Here is a 21,548-nt window from a genome sequence, read left to right as displayed (position 1 = left end):
GAACACAATTGAATTTGGGCAATTAAGCCAGCCCCAAGGACAGTGCACAGGATGAAACAACCAACCCCAAATACAGTCTAAATTTATCCAGAGAGAGGACAGGCTGTTCACCAGAGATTAGGGTAGAGACAAACTGCTGGGACAGATTAGGGGGCACTGTTCTCTGTATCTAACTTATATAATTGTTTGATGATGGAGCTGTGCTGGGTGATGCCAGCTGAGAGAAAAGGAAAAACATGTCAACCCATTCCAAAGCTCTACACAGCCAATGGATTACTTTTTATGTGCAGTCACTGTAGTTATGCAACCAAACAAGTCAAATTGCACACAGCAAGATCCCATAAACAAAAATGTGATAAATGTTCTGTTAATCTGTTTTTAGTGATATTAGTTGAGTGATAAATATTGGCTGGGAAATTGGGGAGAACTCACCAGCTCTTCATTAAATACAGTAGTGCCATGGGATTTTTTTACATTCTTCTGAACAGGTATACAGGGCATCAATTAAGTTCATCATGAGTGTCTCCTAACTCTTAATCTATTGCCATTTCTGGGTGAGATGGTTGGTTGCTGCTATTCCTCTGGGGGAGTGGCGGTTCCTGAGAAGGAAGGGCGGATAGTTACCTTGGGTCACCACCAACAATACCTCTAAGTGTGAGGCAATGGAGCAATCCAGAACTTATCATTCCAGGGACAAACAGGCTGCATACAAGAAGCAGTCCCTTTAAGATGCCCTCATTTGTGACAATCTTAAAGGGATCATGTAGTGCAACGAGGCCACGTATGGTGAAGGGAAATTAGAGGAAAAGTTGGCCACCACTCGCCCCGTCACTGCAGGTGCCGCTCAATCTGTCGCTGCAGGTGCTGCGCGCCCCGTGGCTGCAGGTGCCGCTCGCCCCGTGGCTGCAGGTGCCGCTCGCCCCGTGGCTGCAGGTGCCGCTCGCCCCGTGGCTGCAGGTGCCGCTCGCCCCGTGGCTGCAGGTGCCGCTCGCCCCGTGGCTGCAGGTGCCGCTCGCCCCGTGGCTGCAGGTGCCGCTCGCCCCGTCTCTGCAGGTGCCGCTCGCCCCGTCTCTGCAGGTGCCGCTCGCCCCATCGCTGTAGGTGACACTCGCCCGTCGCTGCAGGTGCCATTCGCCCGTCGCTGCAGGTGTCATTCGCCTGTCGCTGCAGATGTCATTTGCCCCGCTTATTTTCTGCTTCAAATCATATCTTTTGAATGGGGTGCCTGGGTGGGGTGGATGATCTCACCTCCCGTCAGCCTTACTATCAGGGACTCCATCAGTATCTGCACCACAGGAGATCTGTTGATGGGCTGTCACACTGACTTTTCACCTATTCCCAGTGATCAGGCTGAATTTTTCCACCAGCCTGGGAACCCGACCTCAGGATCATTTCTGGGTCATGAACCTGCTCCAGGTCAGTTAGTAGATCAACTCCACGCTTGCCATCTAACTAAGGATGGCAACAGGATCCAGAGGCAGGAGCTGCAGACTGTGCGGAACACTGCAAGGAAGGGCAGGGATCATAAGATCATAAGAAATAGGAGCAGGAGTAAGCCATTTGGCCCCTCCTACCTGCTCCATTCAATAAAACTATGTCTGATCTCACTGTGGCCTTAACACTAATTTCCTGTCTATCTCCCTTAAACCTGGAACCCTTTCAAAAATCTGTCTAACTCAGCCTTGAACATATGTCCTAGCCTCCACTGCTCGCTGGGGAAGAGAATTCCAAAGACTAACGACATCTAAGAGAAGAAATTCCTCCTCATCTCCATCTTAAATGGGAGACCCCCTTATCTTTAACCTGTTCTAGGTTCCCCCACAAGAGGAAATATCCTCTCGGTGTCTACCATGTCAAGTCCCCTCAGAAACATATATCTTTCAATAAGATCACCTCTCATTTTCTAAACTCCAATGAGTGTAGGCTCAACCTTTCCTCATAAGGCAACCCCTTCATCCCAAGAATCAGCCTAGTGAACCTTCTCTGAACTGTTCCCAATGCAAGCATAACCCTCCTTAAATGAGAAGACCAAAATTGTACACAGAGACCAGTGGGAGCGCTGCTGAGGCCCAAGCAGCAGGAAAGCAATGGAGACAACACCAGTATCAGGAGAGCAGCTGAGACCTCATTAGATCCACGATGATCAGAGACATCAATCTCTCCAAGAATTCCACACTCAATGGCAAGGTTCTGACATGGGAAGACAGCAGACTTGCCATTCTCTGCCAGAAATATTTCGATCTCCTTAAAAAGTAATACAGCCTTCATTTCCTGCTGTGCTACTTCCTCCTCTCACTTGCAGGAGTGCAGACACTGGGCAGGGGCTGGTGGGGGTGCTGGTCAATGTCAGCAAAATTGCTGTGTTGTTGTAATAATAGTCAGTAAGTTGCTTCTGAATCAGCTCAATTGCAGTCCCACTGCTGCTGGGCAGGTTGCCGTCACTGCTCCCCGCGGACCACCAGGAAAAGCAAGGAAACGAGAGCACATTGGAGAGCTGGTCCAAAGCTTTTCAGTCTAATTTTCCAGGATCCCTCCCCCTGCTTCAAAAGTCGCCTCCATTGGTTTGGGAAAATTCTGGCATTATCTCTGCTCTGCCTCTCCCGGTTTGATTTCAGATATATTTGGGAGTCCTTTATCAATATTAATATTTAATATTCCTTGGCCCACCCCCACATCTACCTTGTCTCCATTAAAACAGTGACCACACTTCAAAAGTACTTCATTGACTGTGAGACACTTTGGGACATTTGCCAGTCACGAGAGGTGCTATATAAATGCAAGTCTTTCTTTCCTCTTTTAGACTGGAGATATTTTCTCTAAAGCTGCCTCCAAGCTCACACTTTACATTGCAATGGCTTTTCTTACATTCTCTCCAACACAAGTGAGCGTTAGTGACCAGGACTGTACTTGGTAATGCAGGTTAGGCCTCTCACTGCATTGTGAAACATTCATACACCCTCTGTATTCTTGTGCCCCACTGTTTGGTTATAAATCCCAGCAGTCTGCCCACAATTCAATTGTGTTTATTTACCAACTTGTCCAGAAATTGAAAGTGAGGATTCTATCATCACCCCAAACCCATTCCTCCCTTACCAATTCAAACCAGCCCATTGGATATGCAGGACGTCCATTTGTCCAACCTTTGAACAATCTCATTTATCAATGCTCATTTTCATCTGCTATTTGTCTGCCCAATTACATAAGTTGATCTGAATCTTCTTGGAATCATCTGCACTAACTTGGTGTTGGGTGAAAATTTGACAATTCTGCATTTAGATCACAGTCATACATGAGAAACAACAAATGTCCTGTTGGACCCTCTTCAATAGCTGTCCTCAGCTAGTCACAGAGCTTTCCACAATGCTCCATTTCCTATTCCATAACCCAAGCCTCATTCCACAAACACCATCTAACACACTGCCCTAAAGCACAGATTTATTCCAAAATCCAGCACTGACCTTGGAGACGCTGGATTTGTTTGGCGAAGTTTTCAGTTTGTTGCACATTGACCAATCTCTGCTCCTCCAACAACCCTGAAGTGTTTGGAAAGGTCAGAAGTCAGGTGCAGCAAGAGTCAAATACAGAATAAAGCTCCTTTTACACTGCCCCATTAAACATTCCCAAGGCAGCAACAGCATAAATTAGATTTGGAGAAAAGCTCTCTCTACACTGTCTCATCAAACACTCCCTCTAGCACAGGCTAGATACAGAAAATAAAAACAAAAGTGCTGGAACTACTCAGTCAGGCATCATCTGCAGAGAGAAACAGAGTTAACATTTCAAGGCGAGAGGAAGATCAATTTGACCTTCCCCTTCTCTCAATCCCCCTAAACACTCATCCCAGCTTCCACAAATGCCTGTTCCAAGGATGTCTAAGCTCCCCCATCCCCAAAAGCCCACCTGTCCCCAACCTCCCACCCCCATAACCTACACTTCTCCTCTCAGAAACACCAGTCCCCATCACGCAGCCCCACAACCCCCACCCACCAAGCCCCTGTGCCAATTCCCTCCACCACCCCAGCCCTCGCACATTCCCAGCACTGAGCACCAAGTGTACAGTGTTTGGCCTCACCTCCCAACATCCCTTTCTGTTGTTCATGAATCCCACCTACCTTGTAAATCCAGGTAGTTCTTCTGGTGTCGGGCTGCCTGCTCCTGAGATTCCTTCAAGTCCTTTTGAAGCTGCTCAATCTGCAACCTCAACTGATCCAATTCCAACAAGCCTAGTACATTTTCATTTGATTTCGAACCTCCTGGTCTCATATCAATTGCTTCAGGATCACTTACTGTTTGGTCATAATATTTGTGGACACATGTCAACATGTCATGTAGTTCTATATTGGCTGACATCACAGCAGATGCTTTGCGATCAACTGCCTTGACCTCCAATGGTTTGGGATCCATTGCCTTGAACTCGGATAGTTTGGGATCCATTGCCTTGAACTCAGATAGTTTGGGATCAACTGACTTGGCCTCGGATAGTTTGGGATCAGCTGACTTGGCCTCGGATAGTTTGGGATCTGCTGACTTGGCCTCGGATAGTTTGGGATCAGTTGACTTGGCCTTGGATAGTTTGGGATCAACTACCTTGACCATGGATGGTTTGGGATCAGTTGACTTGACCTCAAATAGTTTGGGATCAACTGACTTGACCTCATAAAGTTTGGGATCAACTGTGTTGACTACGGATAGTTTGGGATCAACTGACTTGACCTCATATAGTTTGGGATCAACTGCCTTGACCACGGATGGTTTGGGATCTGTTGACTTGGCCTCAGATAGTTTGGGATCAGGTGACTTGGCCTCAGATAGTTTGGGATCAGGTGACTTGGCCTCAGGTAGTTTGGGATCAGGTGACTTGGCCTCAGGTAGTTTGGGATCAGGTGACTTGGCCTCAGGTAGTTTGGGAGCAGCTGACCTGACCTCGGGTAGTTTGGGATCAGCTGACCTGGCCTCAGGTAGTTTGGGATCAGCTGACCTGGCCTCAGGTAGTTTGGGATCAGGTGACTTGGCCTCAGGTAGTTTGGGATCAGGTGACTTGACCTCAGGTAGTTTGGGATCAGCTGACCTGACCTCGGATAGTTTGGGATCAGCTGACCTGGCCTCGGATAATTTGGGAGCAGCTGACCTGACCTTGGATAATTTGGGAGCAGCTGACCTGACCTCGGATAATTTGGGAGCAGCTGACCTGGCCTCGAATAGTTTGGGATCAGCTGACCTGGCCTCGGATAGTTTGGGATCAGCTGACCTGGCCTCGGCTAGTTTGGGATCAGCTGAGCTGGCCTCAGATAGTTTAGGATCAGCTGGCTTGGCCTCGGGTAGTTTGGGATCAGCTGACCTGGCCTCTGGTAGTTTGGGATCAGCTGACTTGGACTCTGGTAGTTTGGGATCAGCTGACTTGGCCTCAGGCAGTTTGGGATCAGCTGACTTGGCCTCAGGCAGTTTGGGATCAGCTGACTTGGCCTTGGGTAGTTTGGGATCAGCTGACTTGGCCTCAGATAGTTTGGGATCAGCTGACTTGGCCTCGGGTAGTTTGGGATCAGCTGACCTGGCCTCAGCTAACCTGACCTCAGATAGTTTAGGATCAGCTGACCTGACCTCAGATAGTTTGGGATCAGCTGACCTGACCTCAGATAGTTTGGGATCAGCTGACCTGACCTCAGATAGTTTGGGATCAGCTGACTTGGCCTTGGGTAGTTTGGGATCAGCTGACTTGGCCTCGGGTAGTTTGGAATCAGCTGACCTGACCTCAGGTAGTTTGGGATCAGCTGGCTTGGCCTCAGATAGTTTGGGATCAGCTGACCTGACCTCAGATAGTTTGGGATCAGCTGACTTGGCCTCAGATAGTTTGGGATCAACTGATTTAACCTCAGAGGGTTTGGGATCAGTTGACTTGACCTCAAATGGTTTGGGATCAGCTGATTTAGCCCTAGACACTATAGGATCAGCTGATTTAACCTCAGAGGGTTTGGGATCACATGATTTCATCACAGATGATTTGGGATCAGCTCTCTTGATTTCAGATAGCTTGGGATCAACTGATTTGTCCTTGGATGATTTGGGATCTGCTGACTTGATCTCCATCTGTTTGGGATCAGCAGTCTTGACCTCGGATGGGTTGAGATCACATGACTTAATCAGAGATGGTTTGGAATCAGTTGACATAACCTCAGTTGGTTTTGAATCAATTAACTTGACCTCAGACACTTTGGAAACTACTGACTTGGCCTCCGACATCTTCAAAATGATTGACTTAACCTCTGAATATTTGGTTTCAGTAGATATGACCTCCAATGGTTTGGGTTCAGCTGACATGAGTCCCGTTGAATTGACTAACTTGACCTCAGACACTTTGGGAATGGTAGAGTTGATCTCTGATATCTTGGGATCAGTTGACATGACCTCAAATGGTTTGGGATCAACGGAATTGACCTCAGAAATATTGGGATTGGCTGAATTGACCACCGATAATTTAGGGGCAACTGATGTCACCTCTGATGTTGGAGTATCGGCTGACTTCATATGTGACTCTGTGTCACCTGACATTGTCACACTTGATGTTGATTCACTTGATTTCATGTCAGATGACAGCACATCACCTAAGCAGAAAAGAATCAATAATGAGCAAGCATCCAAAATAGAAAGTGTGCCCAGAGCATATGACCCTCACCACTATGCACAGAGCCTTGACCCACATGGCACAGTGTACCCAGAGCCTGTCCCTCACAGGACACCGTACCCAGAGCCTGTCCCTCACAGGACACCGTACCCAGAGCCTGACCCTCACAGGACAGCGTGCCCAGAGCCTGACCCTCACAGGACAGCGTGCCCAGAGCCTGAATCTCACAGGACAGCGTGCCCAGAGCCTGAACCTCACAGGACAGCGTGCCCAGAGCCTGAACCTCACAGGACAGCGTGCCCAGAGCCTGTCTCTCACAGGACAGCGTGCCCAGAGCCTGTCCCTCACAGGACAGCGTGCCCAGAGCCTGTCCCTCACAGGACAGCGTGCCCAGAGCCTGTCCCTCACAGGACAGCGTGCCCAGAGCCTGTCCCTCACAGGACAGCGTGCCCAGAGCCTGTCCCTCACAGGACAGCGTGCCCAGAGCCTGTCCCTCACAGGACAGCGTGCCCAGAGCCTGTCCCTCACAGGACAGCGTACCCAGAGCCTGACCCTCACAGGACAGCGTGCCCAGAGCCTGTCCCTCACAGGACACCGTACCCAGAGCCTGAACCTCACAGGACAGTGCACCCAGTGCTTCGTCTCTCACAGGACAGCGTGCCCAGAGCCTTGTCTCTCACAGGACAGTGCACCCAGTGCTTCGTCTCTCACAGGACAGTGCATCCAGAATGCTTGACTTGACCTCAGAAAGCTTAGGAACATCTGACGTAGTGTCTGATATCCTCGAATCAGCAGAATTGATGTGGCCTGGCCCTCAGCGATATGACCACAGAGGGCACCATTCTTCTGCTGCACCTGGATTTACCCCCAATCTCTCCTGACAATTCTTGAGGGCAGTGGCAATATCGCAGCAAGGTTGGGAAATCAAGAATTATCACACATCCCATCTCTGGACCACACTTAAAGCAGAATATTGTTCCATGTCCACACTACCCTTTACACATAGCAGAAGCTCCAATTCTGTTCTGGTTGTGCTACCAGGTATGAGCTCCAGCTCAGAGTTTTTGTTAAATAACTGTGAGATCTTCCATTGATAATATAATATTTCCTTAAGGGCCCTTGAATTTCAGCTCACACATTTTCTCCAGTACTGAATTATCAAAGCGTTATACTTGCTGGGTGATGTCTGTTTTCAATCCTTTGCCCATTCTACCAGCTCACATTTGTCAGAGAAGCCATTGGCCTCTCTATGGGCAACATTTCCCCCCATCAGGGGGGATGTACAGGAGTGGGAGCAGGCGGGCGGTTTCCCGATCGGCGCCCCCAGTCAGGGGCGCACCGCCATTTTATGTGGGCGGGCCAATTAAGGCCTGCCCAGCGTGACGTGCGCTCCCTGCGCGGGCGGGAGGGGATGGTTATTCCCTGAGCCGGGAGTGCGCGCGGAGGAGCACAGAAATCTCCCTGAGGCAAAGTGCCACCTCAGGGAGATCGCTTGAAGCTTTAAAAATTTGAGCTGGGACATGTCAATTTCTTTTATTTCAACATTTCATAAACATTTTAAATACCCTCATGAAACCTCATCCCGCCCGTGGATGAGGTTTCATGTTTTTTCTAAAGGCCGCCTGGCCTCCTTGCCTGTCCACCAACCTTAAGGTTGGACGGGCCGGTCCTTTAATTAGCTTAAATTTTTTTTTAAAGGCCTTAAGTGGCCGTTGACTGTTTGGCAGGCGCGCAGCTGAGTCGGCTCGCGCCCGCCGAACTGAAAATCTAAATGACGCGGGGTGACATAGAGACACATGCCCGACGTCACCTCGTGTCATTTTACACATCGGCTGGCAGACCCCCACTCACCGACCAGAAGATGCAGCCCTATATGTCTGAATGTGACCAACCCTGGTTTAAGAGAGGCTATCACTGGTCTTGGTCTATTTCTGCTGTTCGTTATTGCTCAATTCCAAGTGTTTTCACCATGAGCATTCAGCACACGATTGTCAGTCCCAGACTCCAATCTGCAGCCAGAAAAATGGTGATGTTCTCACTCCAGTCTAGCCTCTAAAGATTGCAAGACAGTGTAAACCAGGCCGTGTCCTGCACTATGGAAGGCACAGAAATATATAGAATGCACAAGAAAAGAGAGCACAGGCCTGGAGCACACACACCTGTGATGCTGATACTTGAGGCAAATGTGTCTGTGTGGGTGAAGGTAACAGAAAGTGCATGTGCACCCGTGAGAGCAAACACTCACTTGGCAATGGTATTTGAGGCGAGCATGTGAGATGTTGATCCTGTTCCACATCCTTTAGAGATGAGACAGGACATACGAGTATAATTTAACACTGCTCTCTGTGGGGTAACCCCACGCCAGGCTGCTGCTCAGTACTGTAGTATCAGCTGTCTGTACTTCTAACATTCGCTAGGATGAGGCAGCACCACAGAATGTTATTAATGAGGTTTGATATTAATATCCTGCTTAAAGATTTGATTTCATTTTAGAATGCCTGCAGCCACTCTCCATAAGTGAACTCAATGGGTTCTGGCAGTGGGTGTGGAAGACAGTATGGTCATAGGCATGGTGGAGGGTGTGGGCGTAAGCTTGGCTCAGTGGGTGTCCATAAGTGTGGTGGTTGCCGTGGTTTTGCAATAAACTGTAAATTGTTGCAACTCAGACACTTTAAAAAATTACAGCAACTTCACACAATGTAAGATCCCATTAACGTATTAGTTCATTCCTCCGATAGCGCAGCGCTCCCTCAGCGCTGGCCCTCTGACAATGCAGCGCTCCCTCAGTACTGGCCCTCCAACAGTGTAGCAGAGTCCCTCAGTACTGGCCCTCCGACAGTGCAGCGCTCTCTCAGTACTGGCCCTCCGACACTTAGCAACACTTCCTCACTGTCCATCCAACAGTGCAGCATCCTTCAGTAATATTCTGGGAGTGTCAGCCCAGTTCATGGGTTTCTGACTTTCAGGTGTCACTAATGTTTAAAAATGGAGAAGGGGATAGACCGGGTAATTACAGGCCAGTCAGTCTAATTTTGGCAGTGGCAAAATTACTAGAACATTATAATCATAATTTAGAAAGGCACTGTTTAATCAAGGGCAATCAACATGGATTATTAAGAGAAGGTCTTGCCTGACTAAATTGAATCTTTTGAGGTGGTAATAAGGAGGGTTGATGAGGCTAGAGCATTTGAGGTGGTCTACGTGGATTTTAACAATTAAGCTTTTGGCAAGGTCGCACATGGCAGATGGGTCAATAATGTAAGGGCCCATGGGATCCAAGGGCAAGTGACATGTTGGATGCAAAATTGGTTCAGTAGCAGGAAGGAAAGGGTAATGTTAGATGGGTACTTTTGTGACTGGAAGACCATTTCTAGTGAGTTCCACAAGGTTCTGTACTGGATCCCTTGCTTTTTGTGGTATATGTCAATGATTTAGATTTAAATGTAGGGGGCATGATTAAGAAATTTGCACATGATTCAAAAATTCATCATGTGGTTGTCAGGGAGAAAGGAAGCTGTAACCTGCTGGATGATATCAATGGACAGATATTTAAAGGGATATTTCGGAATACACAGAATACATACATTCCAATGAGAAACAAAAGTTCTAAGGGGAGGGCTCACCATCCGTGGTTAACTAAAAAAGTTAAAGGCAGTATCAAACTTAAAGGAAAAGCAGAAAATGACGCAAAGACTAGTGGCAGGTCAGAAGATTGGAAAGAATATAAAGAACAGCAGAGAATGACAAAAAGGTTAATAAGGAGGGAAAAATTAGAGTATGAGGGAAAGTTAGCTGGTAATATAAAGATGGATAGCAAGAGCTTCTATTGTAAAAAACATATCTTTTTATTTTTGTTGGACTGTGAATTAAAATTACAATGGCTGCAGTTTGAAAGACATGCATACTGGAACAGTGTGTGGGATATGTACAATGTTGCTGTCCTGGAACAGAGTGTGCCATGAAAGACAGGATGGTGCTGAGGAGGAGTCCGGTTTAACGGGAAACTGCCTGGCAACAACATTTTAATTGGCTCCTAACCAGGTGACCAGGGTTTGTGTGAGAGTAGTACAGCAGAGAAAAGCTCCTAGCCTGAAAAGAGAAAAGATCTAAAACCTCTTTCTCCTGTGTGTGTAATATTCCAGTAATTCTACAATAATAGCTTGCTGTTTTTTTCCCCTCATCTCTATAACCTGTTCTCTCTCTCTGAAAGACCTCTGCAAGAGGAAAAGGGGAATATCACCATTAGAGATATTGAAAAGCAAGTGCTCAACCAGTAAACTAAAGACTGAAAGTGCTGGGAAGACCACCTCATGTCATCAACAAAGAACTGAAAGGAATTTGGAAGACATCAATCAAAATCAATCCATCGAATCCTGTACTCCGGAATTGGTACTATTGAACCGTTTTATCCCACCCTTAAAATCCATGTTTTTGTGTGCCTATGTGTCTTATATGTGTGTATATAGGGATTTGAGGAGTAGAGTTTAGGTTATGGAGTTAGAAATTAGCAGTACATATTTCTTTCTTTTGCCACTGGTTAAAGACAATTTGTTCAATAAAGTTATTTACTTATTAAGTTCACAAAACTGGTACTCATATTCTGTTAACGTAAATTAAACAATTAGGTGTTTTGGTCAAACGTTTCACATTTGTCATTGCTCGGGTAGCAGTGGGGCTTGATATTGCAGTGCACTATCCCCAGTGAGTCTAACAGATATATACACTATAGATATTTAAATAAGTTAACAAAATGAGCATTGGCCCTATAGACTATGCATCTGGGGAATTGATAATGGAAAGTAGGGAGATGGCGGATGAATTAAACAGGTATTTTGCTCAAGTCTTCACTATAGAGGACATAAGTAACATCCCGGAAATAGCTGTAAATCAGGAAACGGAAGGGAGGAAGGAACTCAGGAAAATTACAATCACCAGGGAAGTGGTATTGAGCAAATTGTTGGGGCTGTGGGCTGACAAATCCCCAGGTCAGGATGGACTTCATCCTAAGGTCTTGAAAGAGGTAACACATGAGGGAGTTGATGCATTGGTTTTAATTTTCCAAAACTCGCTAGATTCAGGGAAGGTTCCATTAGGTTGGAAAATGTTGAAAGCTATTATTAAAGATGTTATGGCAGGGCACTTAGAAAAATTCAAGGCAATCAGGCAGATTCAACATGATTTTGTATAAGGGAAATCATGTTTAACCAATTTATTGGAATTTTTTGAAGGAGTCATATGTGCTGTGGATAAAAGGGAACCAGTGGATGTACAGTACTTAGATTTCCAGAAGACATTTGATAAAGTGCCACATCAAAGGTTATTGCAGAAAATAAAAGCTCATGGTGTAGGGGGTAACATATTGGCATGGATAGAAGATTGGCTAGCTAACTGGAAGCAGAGCAGGCATAAATGGGTCTTTTTCTGGTTGCCAGGATGAGACGAGTGGTGTACCGCAGGGATCAGTGCTGGGGCCTCAACTTTTTACAATTTATATAAATTACTTGGATGAAGGGACCGAAGGAACGGTGGCTAAATTTGCTGATGGCACAAAGATAGATAGGAGAGTAAATTGTGAAGAGGACGTAAGGAGGCTACAAAGTGACATAGATAAAGTGAGTGGACAAAGATCTGGCAAATGTAGTATAATGTGGGCAAATGTGAAATTGTTCATTTTGGCAGGAAGAATAAAAAACATTATCTAAATGACAAGAGATTGCAGAGCTCTGAGACTCAGAGGGATCTGGGTATCCTAGCACATGCATCACAAAAGGTTAGTATGCAGGTACAGCAGGTAATTAGGAAAGCCGATAAAATGTTATCATTTATTGTGAGGGGAATTGATTACAAAAGTAGAGAGGTTACACTTCAGTCAATGCTACTGGGCATTGGTGAGACCACATCTGGAGTATTGTGTACAGTCATGGTGTTCTTATTTAAAGAAAGATGTAAATGCATTAGAAGCAGTTCAGAGAAGGTTTACTAGACTAATACCAAGAATGGTCTTATGAGGAAAGGCTGGACAGGTTGGGCTTGAATCCACTGGAATTTAGAAGGGTAAGGGGTGACTTAATTGAAACCTTTAAGATCCTGAGGGGTCTTGACAGGGTGGATGTGAAGAGGATGTTTCCTTTTGTAGGAGAATCTAGAACTAGGGGTCACTGTTTAAAAATAAGGGGTTGCTCATTTGAGACAGAGATGAGAAATTTTTTCTCTCTCAGAGGGTTAGGTGTCTTTGGAACTTCCTCAAAAGGCAGTGGAAGCAGAGTCTTTGAATAGTTTTAAGGCAGAACCAGATAGATTCTTGATTAACAAGGGGGTGAAAGGCTATCAGGAGTAGGCAGGAATGTGGGGTTGAGGTTACATTCAGATCAGCCATCTTATTGAATGGTGGAGCAAGTTCAAGGGGCCGAGTGGCCGCTCGTATGTTTGTATGAGGGTTAGGTAGACAGGAAAGTGGCAACTGGAATTAGATCTGGAGATTGTGAGGTAATGTATTTGGGGAGGTCAAACAATGCAAGGGAATACACAACAAATGAGAAGTGTACCAAGGAACCCTGAAATGCATGTTCACAGGTCCCTGGAGGTTGCAGGACAGGTAGATAAGGCGGTTGAAAAGTTAAATGGAATACTTTCCTTTATTAGCTGAGGCATAGAATAAAAGAGTAGGGAGATTACACTAGGGCTCTATAAAACACTAGTCAGCTACTGTACTGCATATAGTTCTGGTCACTACATTACAGGAAATTATGATCACACTAGAGAGGGTACAGAGGAGATTTATGAGGATGTTGCCAGAACTGGAGAATTTTAGCTAAGAGGAAAGATTGGATAGTCTGGGGTTGTTTTCTTTGGAACAAAGGAGGCTGAAGGGAAATTTTACTGAGGTGTGAAAAAATTATGAGAGGTTTAGATAGAGTAAATAGGAGGGACCTATTTCTCATAGCTGAGCGGTCAATCCCACGAGCATAGATTTAAACAATTGGTAGGTGGTTTAAGAGGCTGGTTGAGGAGAATTTTCTTTTGCCCAGAAGGTAGTGGGTATTCTGCCTGAAAGGGCGTAAAGGCAGAAAGCCTCATCATATCTAAAAAGTACTTTGATATGTACTTGTAGTGTCATAATGAATGAACCAAGAACTGGAATGTGGGATTAAACTGGATAGAAATTTTTTGGCTGGCATTGATACGATGGGCCAAATGGGTTCCTTCTGTGTCATAAATTTCTATGATTCTCCACCACCTAATAAGTCACAGCTGGCACAACTCATCCAGTGCTCTTCGTGGCATCAATGAAAAGGCTGCGGGGAGATGGGCTGCTGAATAATTGGCTCCAGACCTTAATGTTTATGGCGGAAAACTGGTTTAGCCATTCACTCCCTACTCCCCGATCTGGCTGGACCTCAAAGCTCTCTTGGATCCTGCACTCATCTGTTAAAACCATTCACTGTTCAAGAATCATCCTGGAATGCAAAGATAACCTCTGGATTCTTCACTGCAAACTGTCTTCTTAAGCCCCACTCCTCCATCCTCACCCCAAACAATAAGTGAGAGCAGTTTGTGGACTTCCTTGTCACTAAGATTGAAGCCACCTGATCAGCTGCCTCTGTGGTGTCCTTCCCTTCCACTAACCCACTGGGTCAAACTTCATCTAAAGTACTTCTTCCCTAGCCCTGAACTCACCACTTTCGCCAGTTTCTCTCTTATTTCCCCTCATGCCCTCTCTGAGCTTATCTTGACCATGAGACCACACTTGCTGGTCTCCATGTTAGCTGATATTGTTAACAATTCTCTCAGGTTCTGTCCCTCCTCTTTCCTTCAAATCTGCTGTCATCCCCATCTTACCAAAAAGCCAAACCTTTATTTCTCCAATTTTTCAAACTATGGCCCAATCTACAACTTCCATTTCCTCTCCAAACTTTTTGTACATGCTGCCATCTCCAAATCTTCGCTCATCTTTCCTGGACTCCATGGATGAATCCCTCCAATCAGATTTTCGCCTCCACCACAGTACCAAAAAGGCTCTTATGAAAGTCACAAATGACATCCTGTGTGATTGTGACAAAGGTAAACTATCCCTCCTTGTCCTTTTTAACCTGTCTGCAGCTTTGACATGGTTGACCCCAGCATCCTCTTCCAATGCCTCTCCACTGTTGTCCAGTTGGGTGGGTCTGCTCTCACCTGGTTCCATAACCAGAGATCATTTGTAATAGCTTTTCTTCCCACCACCCCTGCGCTCTCTGAACTACATTGGCTCCCAGTCGAACAATGCTTCAATTTTAAAATTCTCATCCTTGTTTTCAAATCCCTCCATGGCCTTAACCATCCCTTACACTAAAGGTGCTAAGTAAATATAATTTACTGTTGTTGCGATGCCATCAATCCAAGACACCTAAAAGGAAATCCTTCTCAGGTGAATGTTCAGGCTTCTCATTCAGTAGAAGTGGGCCCTTGGCATCATGGAGTTTTTCTTTATACATTAATCCATTCTCAGGAGGCTTCTGAGCAAAGCCAGAATTTAACGCCTGCCTCTAATAGACCTCAAGTAAGGAGCTTGCCGGATACATTTGCGATCAACCGCGTTGGTCAGGAACTGCAGTAGTGTTGTACCTGCCCTGGAAATGTTTGATGGGGCAGTGTAGTGGGAGCTTTACTCTGTATCTAACCGCAAGACCTACTTGCCTTGGGGGTGTTTGATGAGACAGTGTAAAGGGAGTTTTACTATGTAGCTAACCCTTGTTGTTCCTGCCCTGGAAAGGTTTAATATCTACACAGATATAAAATGCAAAAATTCCTTTTGACCCTGTTTAAATAAAGCTTCAGTAAACATTTTTGTTCCTTGAATTATTTATATTATGTGGATTAAGTTGCAACAAATATAACAGCAGGTGAGGGAGTGAGTATTTACACCTTCTGCCATCTCAATCCAGGCGACCAAATCCTTGCAGCATTCCTGGCATTGTGACCATGGATGCCAGCGGTCCCATACCCAGAGAACAGGCCATTGGCGCCACCTGCTGCCAGGGCATAATGGTGCAGTAGTTTGTTGCGCAGCCAGGATTGTCAATGGGCATTTGAATAGCCGAGTACAGGAGGGACAATGAGTGCTCCTTCTCATATTGTCATAAAGTTCTTTAATGTGAAATCCATTTTAATCTGTTCTTAGGATATGGGCATCACCGGCAAGGCCAGCATTTATTGCCCACATCGAATTGCCCTTAAGAAGGTGGTAGTGAACCACATTCTTGAATCACTGCAGCCCATGCAGTTAAGGTTCACCCACATTGCTGTTATGTAAGGGGTTCCAGGATTTTGACCCAGCAATGATGAATGAACGGTGATATAGTTCCATGTCAGGATGGTGTACACCATTAAATTGAGGTTGTTTTTGCACTTTACACTGAGAATGCAGTTAGGTAAAAGAGCCACAGAAGTTTGGCACACAGAAAGAGGCTATTCAGCCCACATGTCTGTACCAAATCTTTGCTAGAGCAATCACAAACTAACTCTACCGTTCCGCTCACCCTACAGCCTTGTTTAGATCACAAACTAATTCCACTGTTTTACTCTCTCCCCATAGCTCTTAACAATCTTCTGTACTTTTCCCATAACCCTCTACCTTCCTCAATTTCATATATTTATCAAATGCTCCTTTAAAAGATACAATGGTCTCTGTTTCAACCACTCCTTGTGATAAATCATTGTGTTCTAACAGCCTGTTTAAGAAAATACATTTCTCCTAACCTTACTCTTATAATGATACTACATCACTGACTCCCCTCATAGAACAAATAGTCATTCTCTATTCACTCTGTTAAAACTCTTTGTAATTTTTAAAATCTCCATTAAATCTCCTCTGAGCCTCTGTACCCCAATGTGGGAACAGTCTCAGTATCTGTAACCTCTCCTCATAACTCTAGTTTCCCATTCCTGAAGAAACTGTCTGCTTTCTATGATTTTATTGTCTTTAATATAAATGGGGTCCCAGAGCAATACACAGTTTCTAACTGTGGGCTAACTGGTAGTTTGTACATCCCACAGTACATTTACATCTCCCCTATTGTAGACTCTATCAATCTCAATTGATAGTCAGCACAAATCCAATTTTAGACTGTGTCCTCATAACACAGATTCATAATACAAATGCTGCCCATCACGTCACTGCCCACCACCACCACCACCACCACCACCACCAAAGTCCTGGATTCTGGAACATTTCTTGTTGTTCTCTGCACCACCTCCAAAACATCAGCATGCTACTGAGAATATTGTAATTGAACATTCCCATCAGTGACTCAGGATTGCTGTAATGGGCTAAAGACTCACCACTTATATCACGGACGATTGCTTGCTGACGCAAGACCTTCACATCTGGGGGGCCTTTCTCTGAAAAACATGAAAGTTAAACACCTGTTACTGCAGCTGCACAGGAAGTAACCAAAAGCAGGATTGTTTTATTTTGCAGCAGATGCATTAACTGAGTGTCTGTTGAGGATGAGATTCAGCAACATGAGGGGATGAGGGGAGAGACTCAGCACCTTCAGGTGAGGGTGAGGGAGAATCAGCACTGTCAGGAGAGAGAGAGTGAATGAGAGAGAGAGTGAATGAGAGAGAATGAGAATGAGAGAGCTGGTGGGAGAATGAGACAGAGTTAGAGAGAGAGTGAATGAGAGAGAGAGAGAGTGAATGAGAGAGAATGAGAATGAGAGAGAGAGTGGGAGAATAAGAGACAGATTTAGAGAGAGAGTGAGAGAGTGAATGAGAGAGAGAAAGAGTGAGACAGAGTGTGAATAAGAGAGAGAGAGAGTGAATGAGAGTGAATGAGAGAGAGTGAATGAGAACGAGAATGAGAACGAGAATGAGAGAGAGAAAGTGAATGGGAGAGAGAGAGTGAATGAGAGACAGAGTGAATGAGAGAGAGAGTAAATGAGAATGAGAATGAGAGAGAGAGAATGAATGAGAGAGAGAGAATGAGAATGAAAGAGAGTGAATGAGAGAGAGAGTAAATGAGAATGAGAATGAGAGAGAGAGAATGAATGAGAGAGAGAGAATGAGAATGAAAGAGAGTGAATGAGAGAGAGATGAGAGAGAATGAGAATGAGAGAGAGTGAAAGAGAGAGAGAGTGGATGAGAGAATGAGAATGAGAGAATGACAGAGTGAGAGAGAGTGGAAGAGAGTGTGAGAGTAAGAGAGTGAGAGAGTGAGAGTAAGAGAGTGAGAGTGAGAGAGAGAGGGAGAGAGGGAGAGAGAGTCAGCGCCTTCAGGGGAATGGGGAGAGAGAGTCAGCACCTTCAGGGGAATGGGGAGAGAGAGTCAGCGCCTTCAGGGGAATGGGGAGAGAGAGTCAGAGCCTTCGGGGAATGGGGAGAGAGAGTCAGAGCCTTCAGGGGAATGGGGAGAGAGAGTCAGCGCCTTCAGGGGGATGGGGAGAGAGAGTCAGCGCCTTCAGGGGAATGGGGAGAGAGAGTCAGCGCCTTCAGGAGAATGGGGAGAGAGAGTCAGCGCCTTCAGGGGAATGGGGAGAGAGAGTCAGCGCCTTCAGGGGAATGGGGAGAGAGAGTCAGCGCCTTCAGGGGAATGGGGAGAGAGAGTCAGCGCCTTCAGGGGAATGGGGAGAGAGAGTCAGCACCTTCAGGGGAATGGGAAGAGAGAGTCAGTGCCTTCAGGGGAATGGGGAGAGAGAGTCAGCGCCTTCAGGTGAATGGGGAGAGAGAGTCAGCGCCTTCAGGGGAATGGGGAGAGAGAGTCAGCACCTTCAGGAGAATGGGGAGAGAGAGTCAGCGACTTCAGGGGAATGGGGAGAAAGAGTCAGCGCCTTCAGGGGAATGGGGAGAGGAAGTCAGCACCTTCAGGGGAATGGGGAGAGAGAGTCAGCGCCTTCAGGGGAATGGGGAGAGAGAGTCAGCGCCTTCAGGGGAATGGGGAGAGAGAGTCAGCGCCTTCAGGGGAATGGGGAGAGAGAGTCAGCGCCTTCAGGGGAATGGGGAGAGAGAGTCAGCACCTTCAGGAGAATGGGGAGAGAGAGTCAGCGACTTCAGGGGAATGGGGAGAAAGAGTCAGCGCCTTCAGGGGAATGGGGAGAGGAAGTCAGCACCTTCAGGGGAATGGGGAGAGAGAGTCAGCGCCTTCAGGGGAATGGGGAGAGGAAGTCAGCACCTTCAGGGGAATGGGGAGAGAGAGTCAGCGCCTTCAGGGGAATGGGGAGAGGAAGTCAGCACCTTCAGGGGAATGGGGAGAGAGAGTCAGCACCTTCAGGGGAGAGAAAGAGAAAGTCAGCACCTTCAGGGGAGGGAGAGAGAGAGTCAGCACCTTCAGGGGAGAGAGAGAGAGAGTCAGCACCTTCAGGGGAGAGAGAGAGAGAGACTCAGCACCTTCAGGGGAGAGAGAGAAAGAGACTCAGTACCTTCAGGGGAGAGAGAGAGAGAGTATCAGCACCTTCGGTAGGTGGCGGAGAGTCAGCACCTTCAGGGAAGGGGGGTAAATGAGGAATGGTATGGTCACAGTAACTTCAGGACGATGATTTCGGCAATGAGTTACCGCTCATGTCTCTGATCATGGCTTGTTTACGCAGAATCTTCGATTCCTGAAGTCTTTTCTCTGCAACAGAAAAATAGGGAAAATTTAAATTTATAAGGGCTTATCAGTTAACATTTAAATGAGAGCTGTCACATAAGAACTTCAACAAGCTCATGGCTGATCTGCTGCTTCAACTCCACTTTCTTACACTATCTCCATATCCTTTGATTCCCTTGGTGCCCAAAAATCAACTAATCTCAGTCTTGAATATACTGATCAACTGAGCATCCTCAGCCCTCTAGGTATAAAATACTCACAGTCTCTCAAAGATACAATAAAACTTTTAGCATCCAGCAAGCACAGGCAATAGGTGGTGCTGGTTAATCAACAATGCTAGTTAAGATAGTTTCATTTACCAAAGGAATATAGTGCAATGCTTACAGCATGAACTAATATACGAGTACTCAGGAAGTAAAGAACAGTCTGTTTTTTACTTCTAATCTTCAACAGTACATTAAAAGATAAACTATAGTATAAAATAATACAGCAGACAGGTACAGGTTCTGGATAACTTTATAATTGCTTCTGGTCGGTAAAGTGACAATTCGTATTATGGGAACATCAGAAATTCTGGTTAGTAGAGAATTCCAGTTGCTAGAATGCCGGATAATAAGGTTTACTGTATATCACAAGTTGAACCAAATGTCAGTGGAGAACAGTTTGACCCACTGAACAGCCCCCCTGCCCCCTTACCCTCCGGTTCCCCTGTGCCCATTCCATCTGCGACCTCAGTCTCCCTACTCCCTGCCCCAGGCCCCAGAATCCCAGTCCCCCTGCTCCCTGGTCCCCAGCCCCCAATCCCACTGCCCCCCATTCTACTACCCCTTCTCCCCGCCCCCCCTTTCCTCTATTCCCTGTCCCTGTTCCCCTGCCCCCAATCTTCCTGCCCCGAGTCCCTGTACCCTGTCCCCCTGCCCCTTATCCTCTGTTCCACAGTTTCCAGTCCCTCTTATCCACTATCCCCCTGTCTCCAGTTCCCCTGCCCACAGTCCTCTTTATCCCCTGCACCTTTGCGTAGAGTGGGTCTTCGGCGTTTCTTGTTCGGCCCATCCTCCATGTCGGTGTCAGGCGAAGCCATTTCTTTGCCATCTGGAGTTTCCTCACCATCCCTTCTCTGTCCTTCTGTGTTCTCTACCTTCACTGCAGTGAGAAGATCCTGGTTGCTCTTACTCTGCAGGTCCTCCATCTTCACCTTTGTTTTTTTACGTTCAGTCCTGATTTCCAAGTCTTTTCCAAGTGATTCTCTGCTTTTCAATGTCAGATCAGCACATTCAGTCTGAGTGTCCTGCAGAGAAAGCATCTGGTGGTGAATTTCCCATCGCCCTACTCCCATGGGCAAGGCCCATAGCTTCACAAGGCAGTAACCAGAAAGCCACAGTTGGACCAGGAGTGGAAGCAGGAAACAATGTTAAAAGACTATTCAGCCCATCAAATCTGCTTCTCTCACAGTGACTGCACACTCTACCCACTCTTAGACACCAGCCCAACAATTTAATTGCCCAAGGGAATGTTGTGGCTAAATACTCACTGAATGCAAGGGGCTAGGGTGCACGGCGTGACAGGGAGGGCGGGAGGCGACAGGGAGGAGGGGGAGAGGGAGTGTAAGGGAGGGGCGCGCGAGGGAGTGAGGGGGCGTGCGAGGGAGGGAGGGGGGCAGGAGGGAGGGAGGATGAGCAAACGGGAGGGAAGGCGAGTGGGAGATAGGGAGTGCACAAGGGAGGAGTGTGCCGGGAGGGTGAGGGCAAGGGTGAGGGGGAGGGCACGGGAGAGGGGAGGGGGTTGCGGGAGAGGGGACGGGGAGGCAGAGGGAGAGGGGGAGAGGGAGGGCAGGAAGGAGGGAGAGGGGAAGGAGGGAGACAGCGAAGGAGAGAGAGCGGGGGGGAAGGGAGGGCAAGGGGACGGAGATAGAGTGCAAGGGAGGGACAGCAGGAGGGAGATAGAATGCGAGGGAGGAGAGTGTGGTGCCTATTCACCTGTTTAAGGGGGTAATTTTGGTTTGAGAGCTGTGGAAAGCCCAGTTGAGTGGTGTAAACAGCATAGCTTCCTTGTGGTTCCCGTGTCCTTCACACTGGAAGTATAGCATTCAAGTGGGAAACCAGCATTTGCCATCCCCTTCCCCCACCACTCGACACGGGTCTTTCCAAAGACTTCTCCAGTCCAATCCATACAAGTACAGAGAGGAAAAGTGGAGCCAGCAAGGAACAATGGGGTAAACCCACTCCTATTCCAAACCCACACTGACCCTGCTTCCTACCATGCTCATTCCACACAATCAAATCCCAATGGATATTCATGCTTGTTGATTCCTAATCAAATGTATTCGCCCTTGTTGCCTTGACAGATGTCATAAACTCAACA

The 21,548-nt window shown here is 46.8% G+C and overlaps 1 protein-coding gene across 4 annotated transcripts in view; it reads right to left on the bottom strand.

Annotated features, from left to right (window-relative positions):
* The window catches only part of LOC121285562 (neurofilament heavy polypeptide-like), a 59,228-nt gene that overhangs the window by 19,585 nt on the left and 18,095 nt on the right, over positions 1-21,548 (bottom strand). For all 4 annotated transcript variants that reach the window (XM_041202106.1, XM_041202105.1, XM_041202107.1 and 1 more), the window contains exons 4-8: positions 20,199-20,475; positions 19,050-19,211; positions 16,940-16,999; positions 4,113-6,599; positions 3,459-3,533 (exon numbers count right to left, since the gene is read on the bottom strand). In XM_041202106.1, coding sequence (XP_041058040.1) covers positions 3,459-3,533; positions 4,113-6,579 — 2,542 coding nt within the window. In that variant the 5' untranslated portion in view covers positions 6,580-6,599; positions 16,940-16,999; positions 19,050-19,211; positions 20,199-20,475. The remainder of the gene's footprint in view (positions 1-3,458; positions 3,534-4,112; positions 6,600-16,939; positions 17,000-19,049; positions 19,212-20,198; positions 20,476-21,548) is intronic.

The sequence above is a fragment of the Carcharodon carcharias genome, chromosome 13 (assembly GCF_017639515.1).
Source record: "Carcharodon carcharias isolate sCarCar2 chromosome 13, sCarCar2.pri, whole genome shotgun sequence".
Lineage (NCBI taxonomy): Eukaryota > Metazoa > Chordata > Chondrichthyes > Lamniformes > Lamnidae > Carcharodon > Carcharodon carcharias.
Note: the sequence above shows the minus strand (reverse complement) of the source record. Positions and strands in the feature narration are given on the sequence as shown.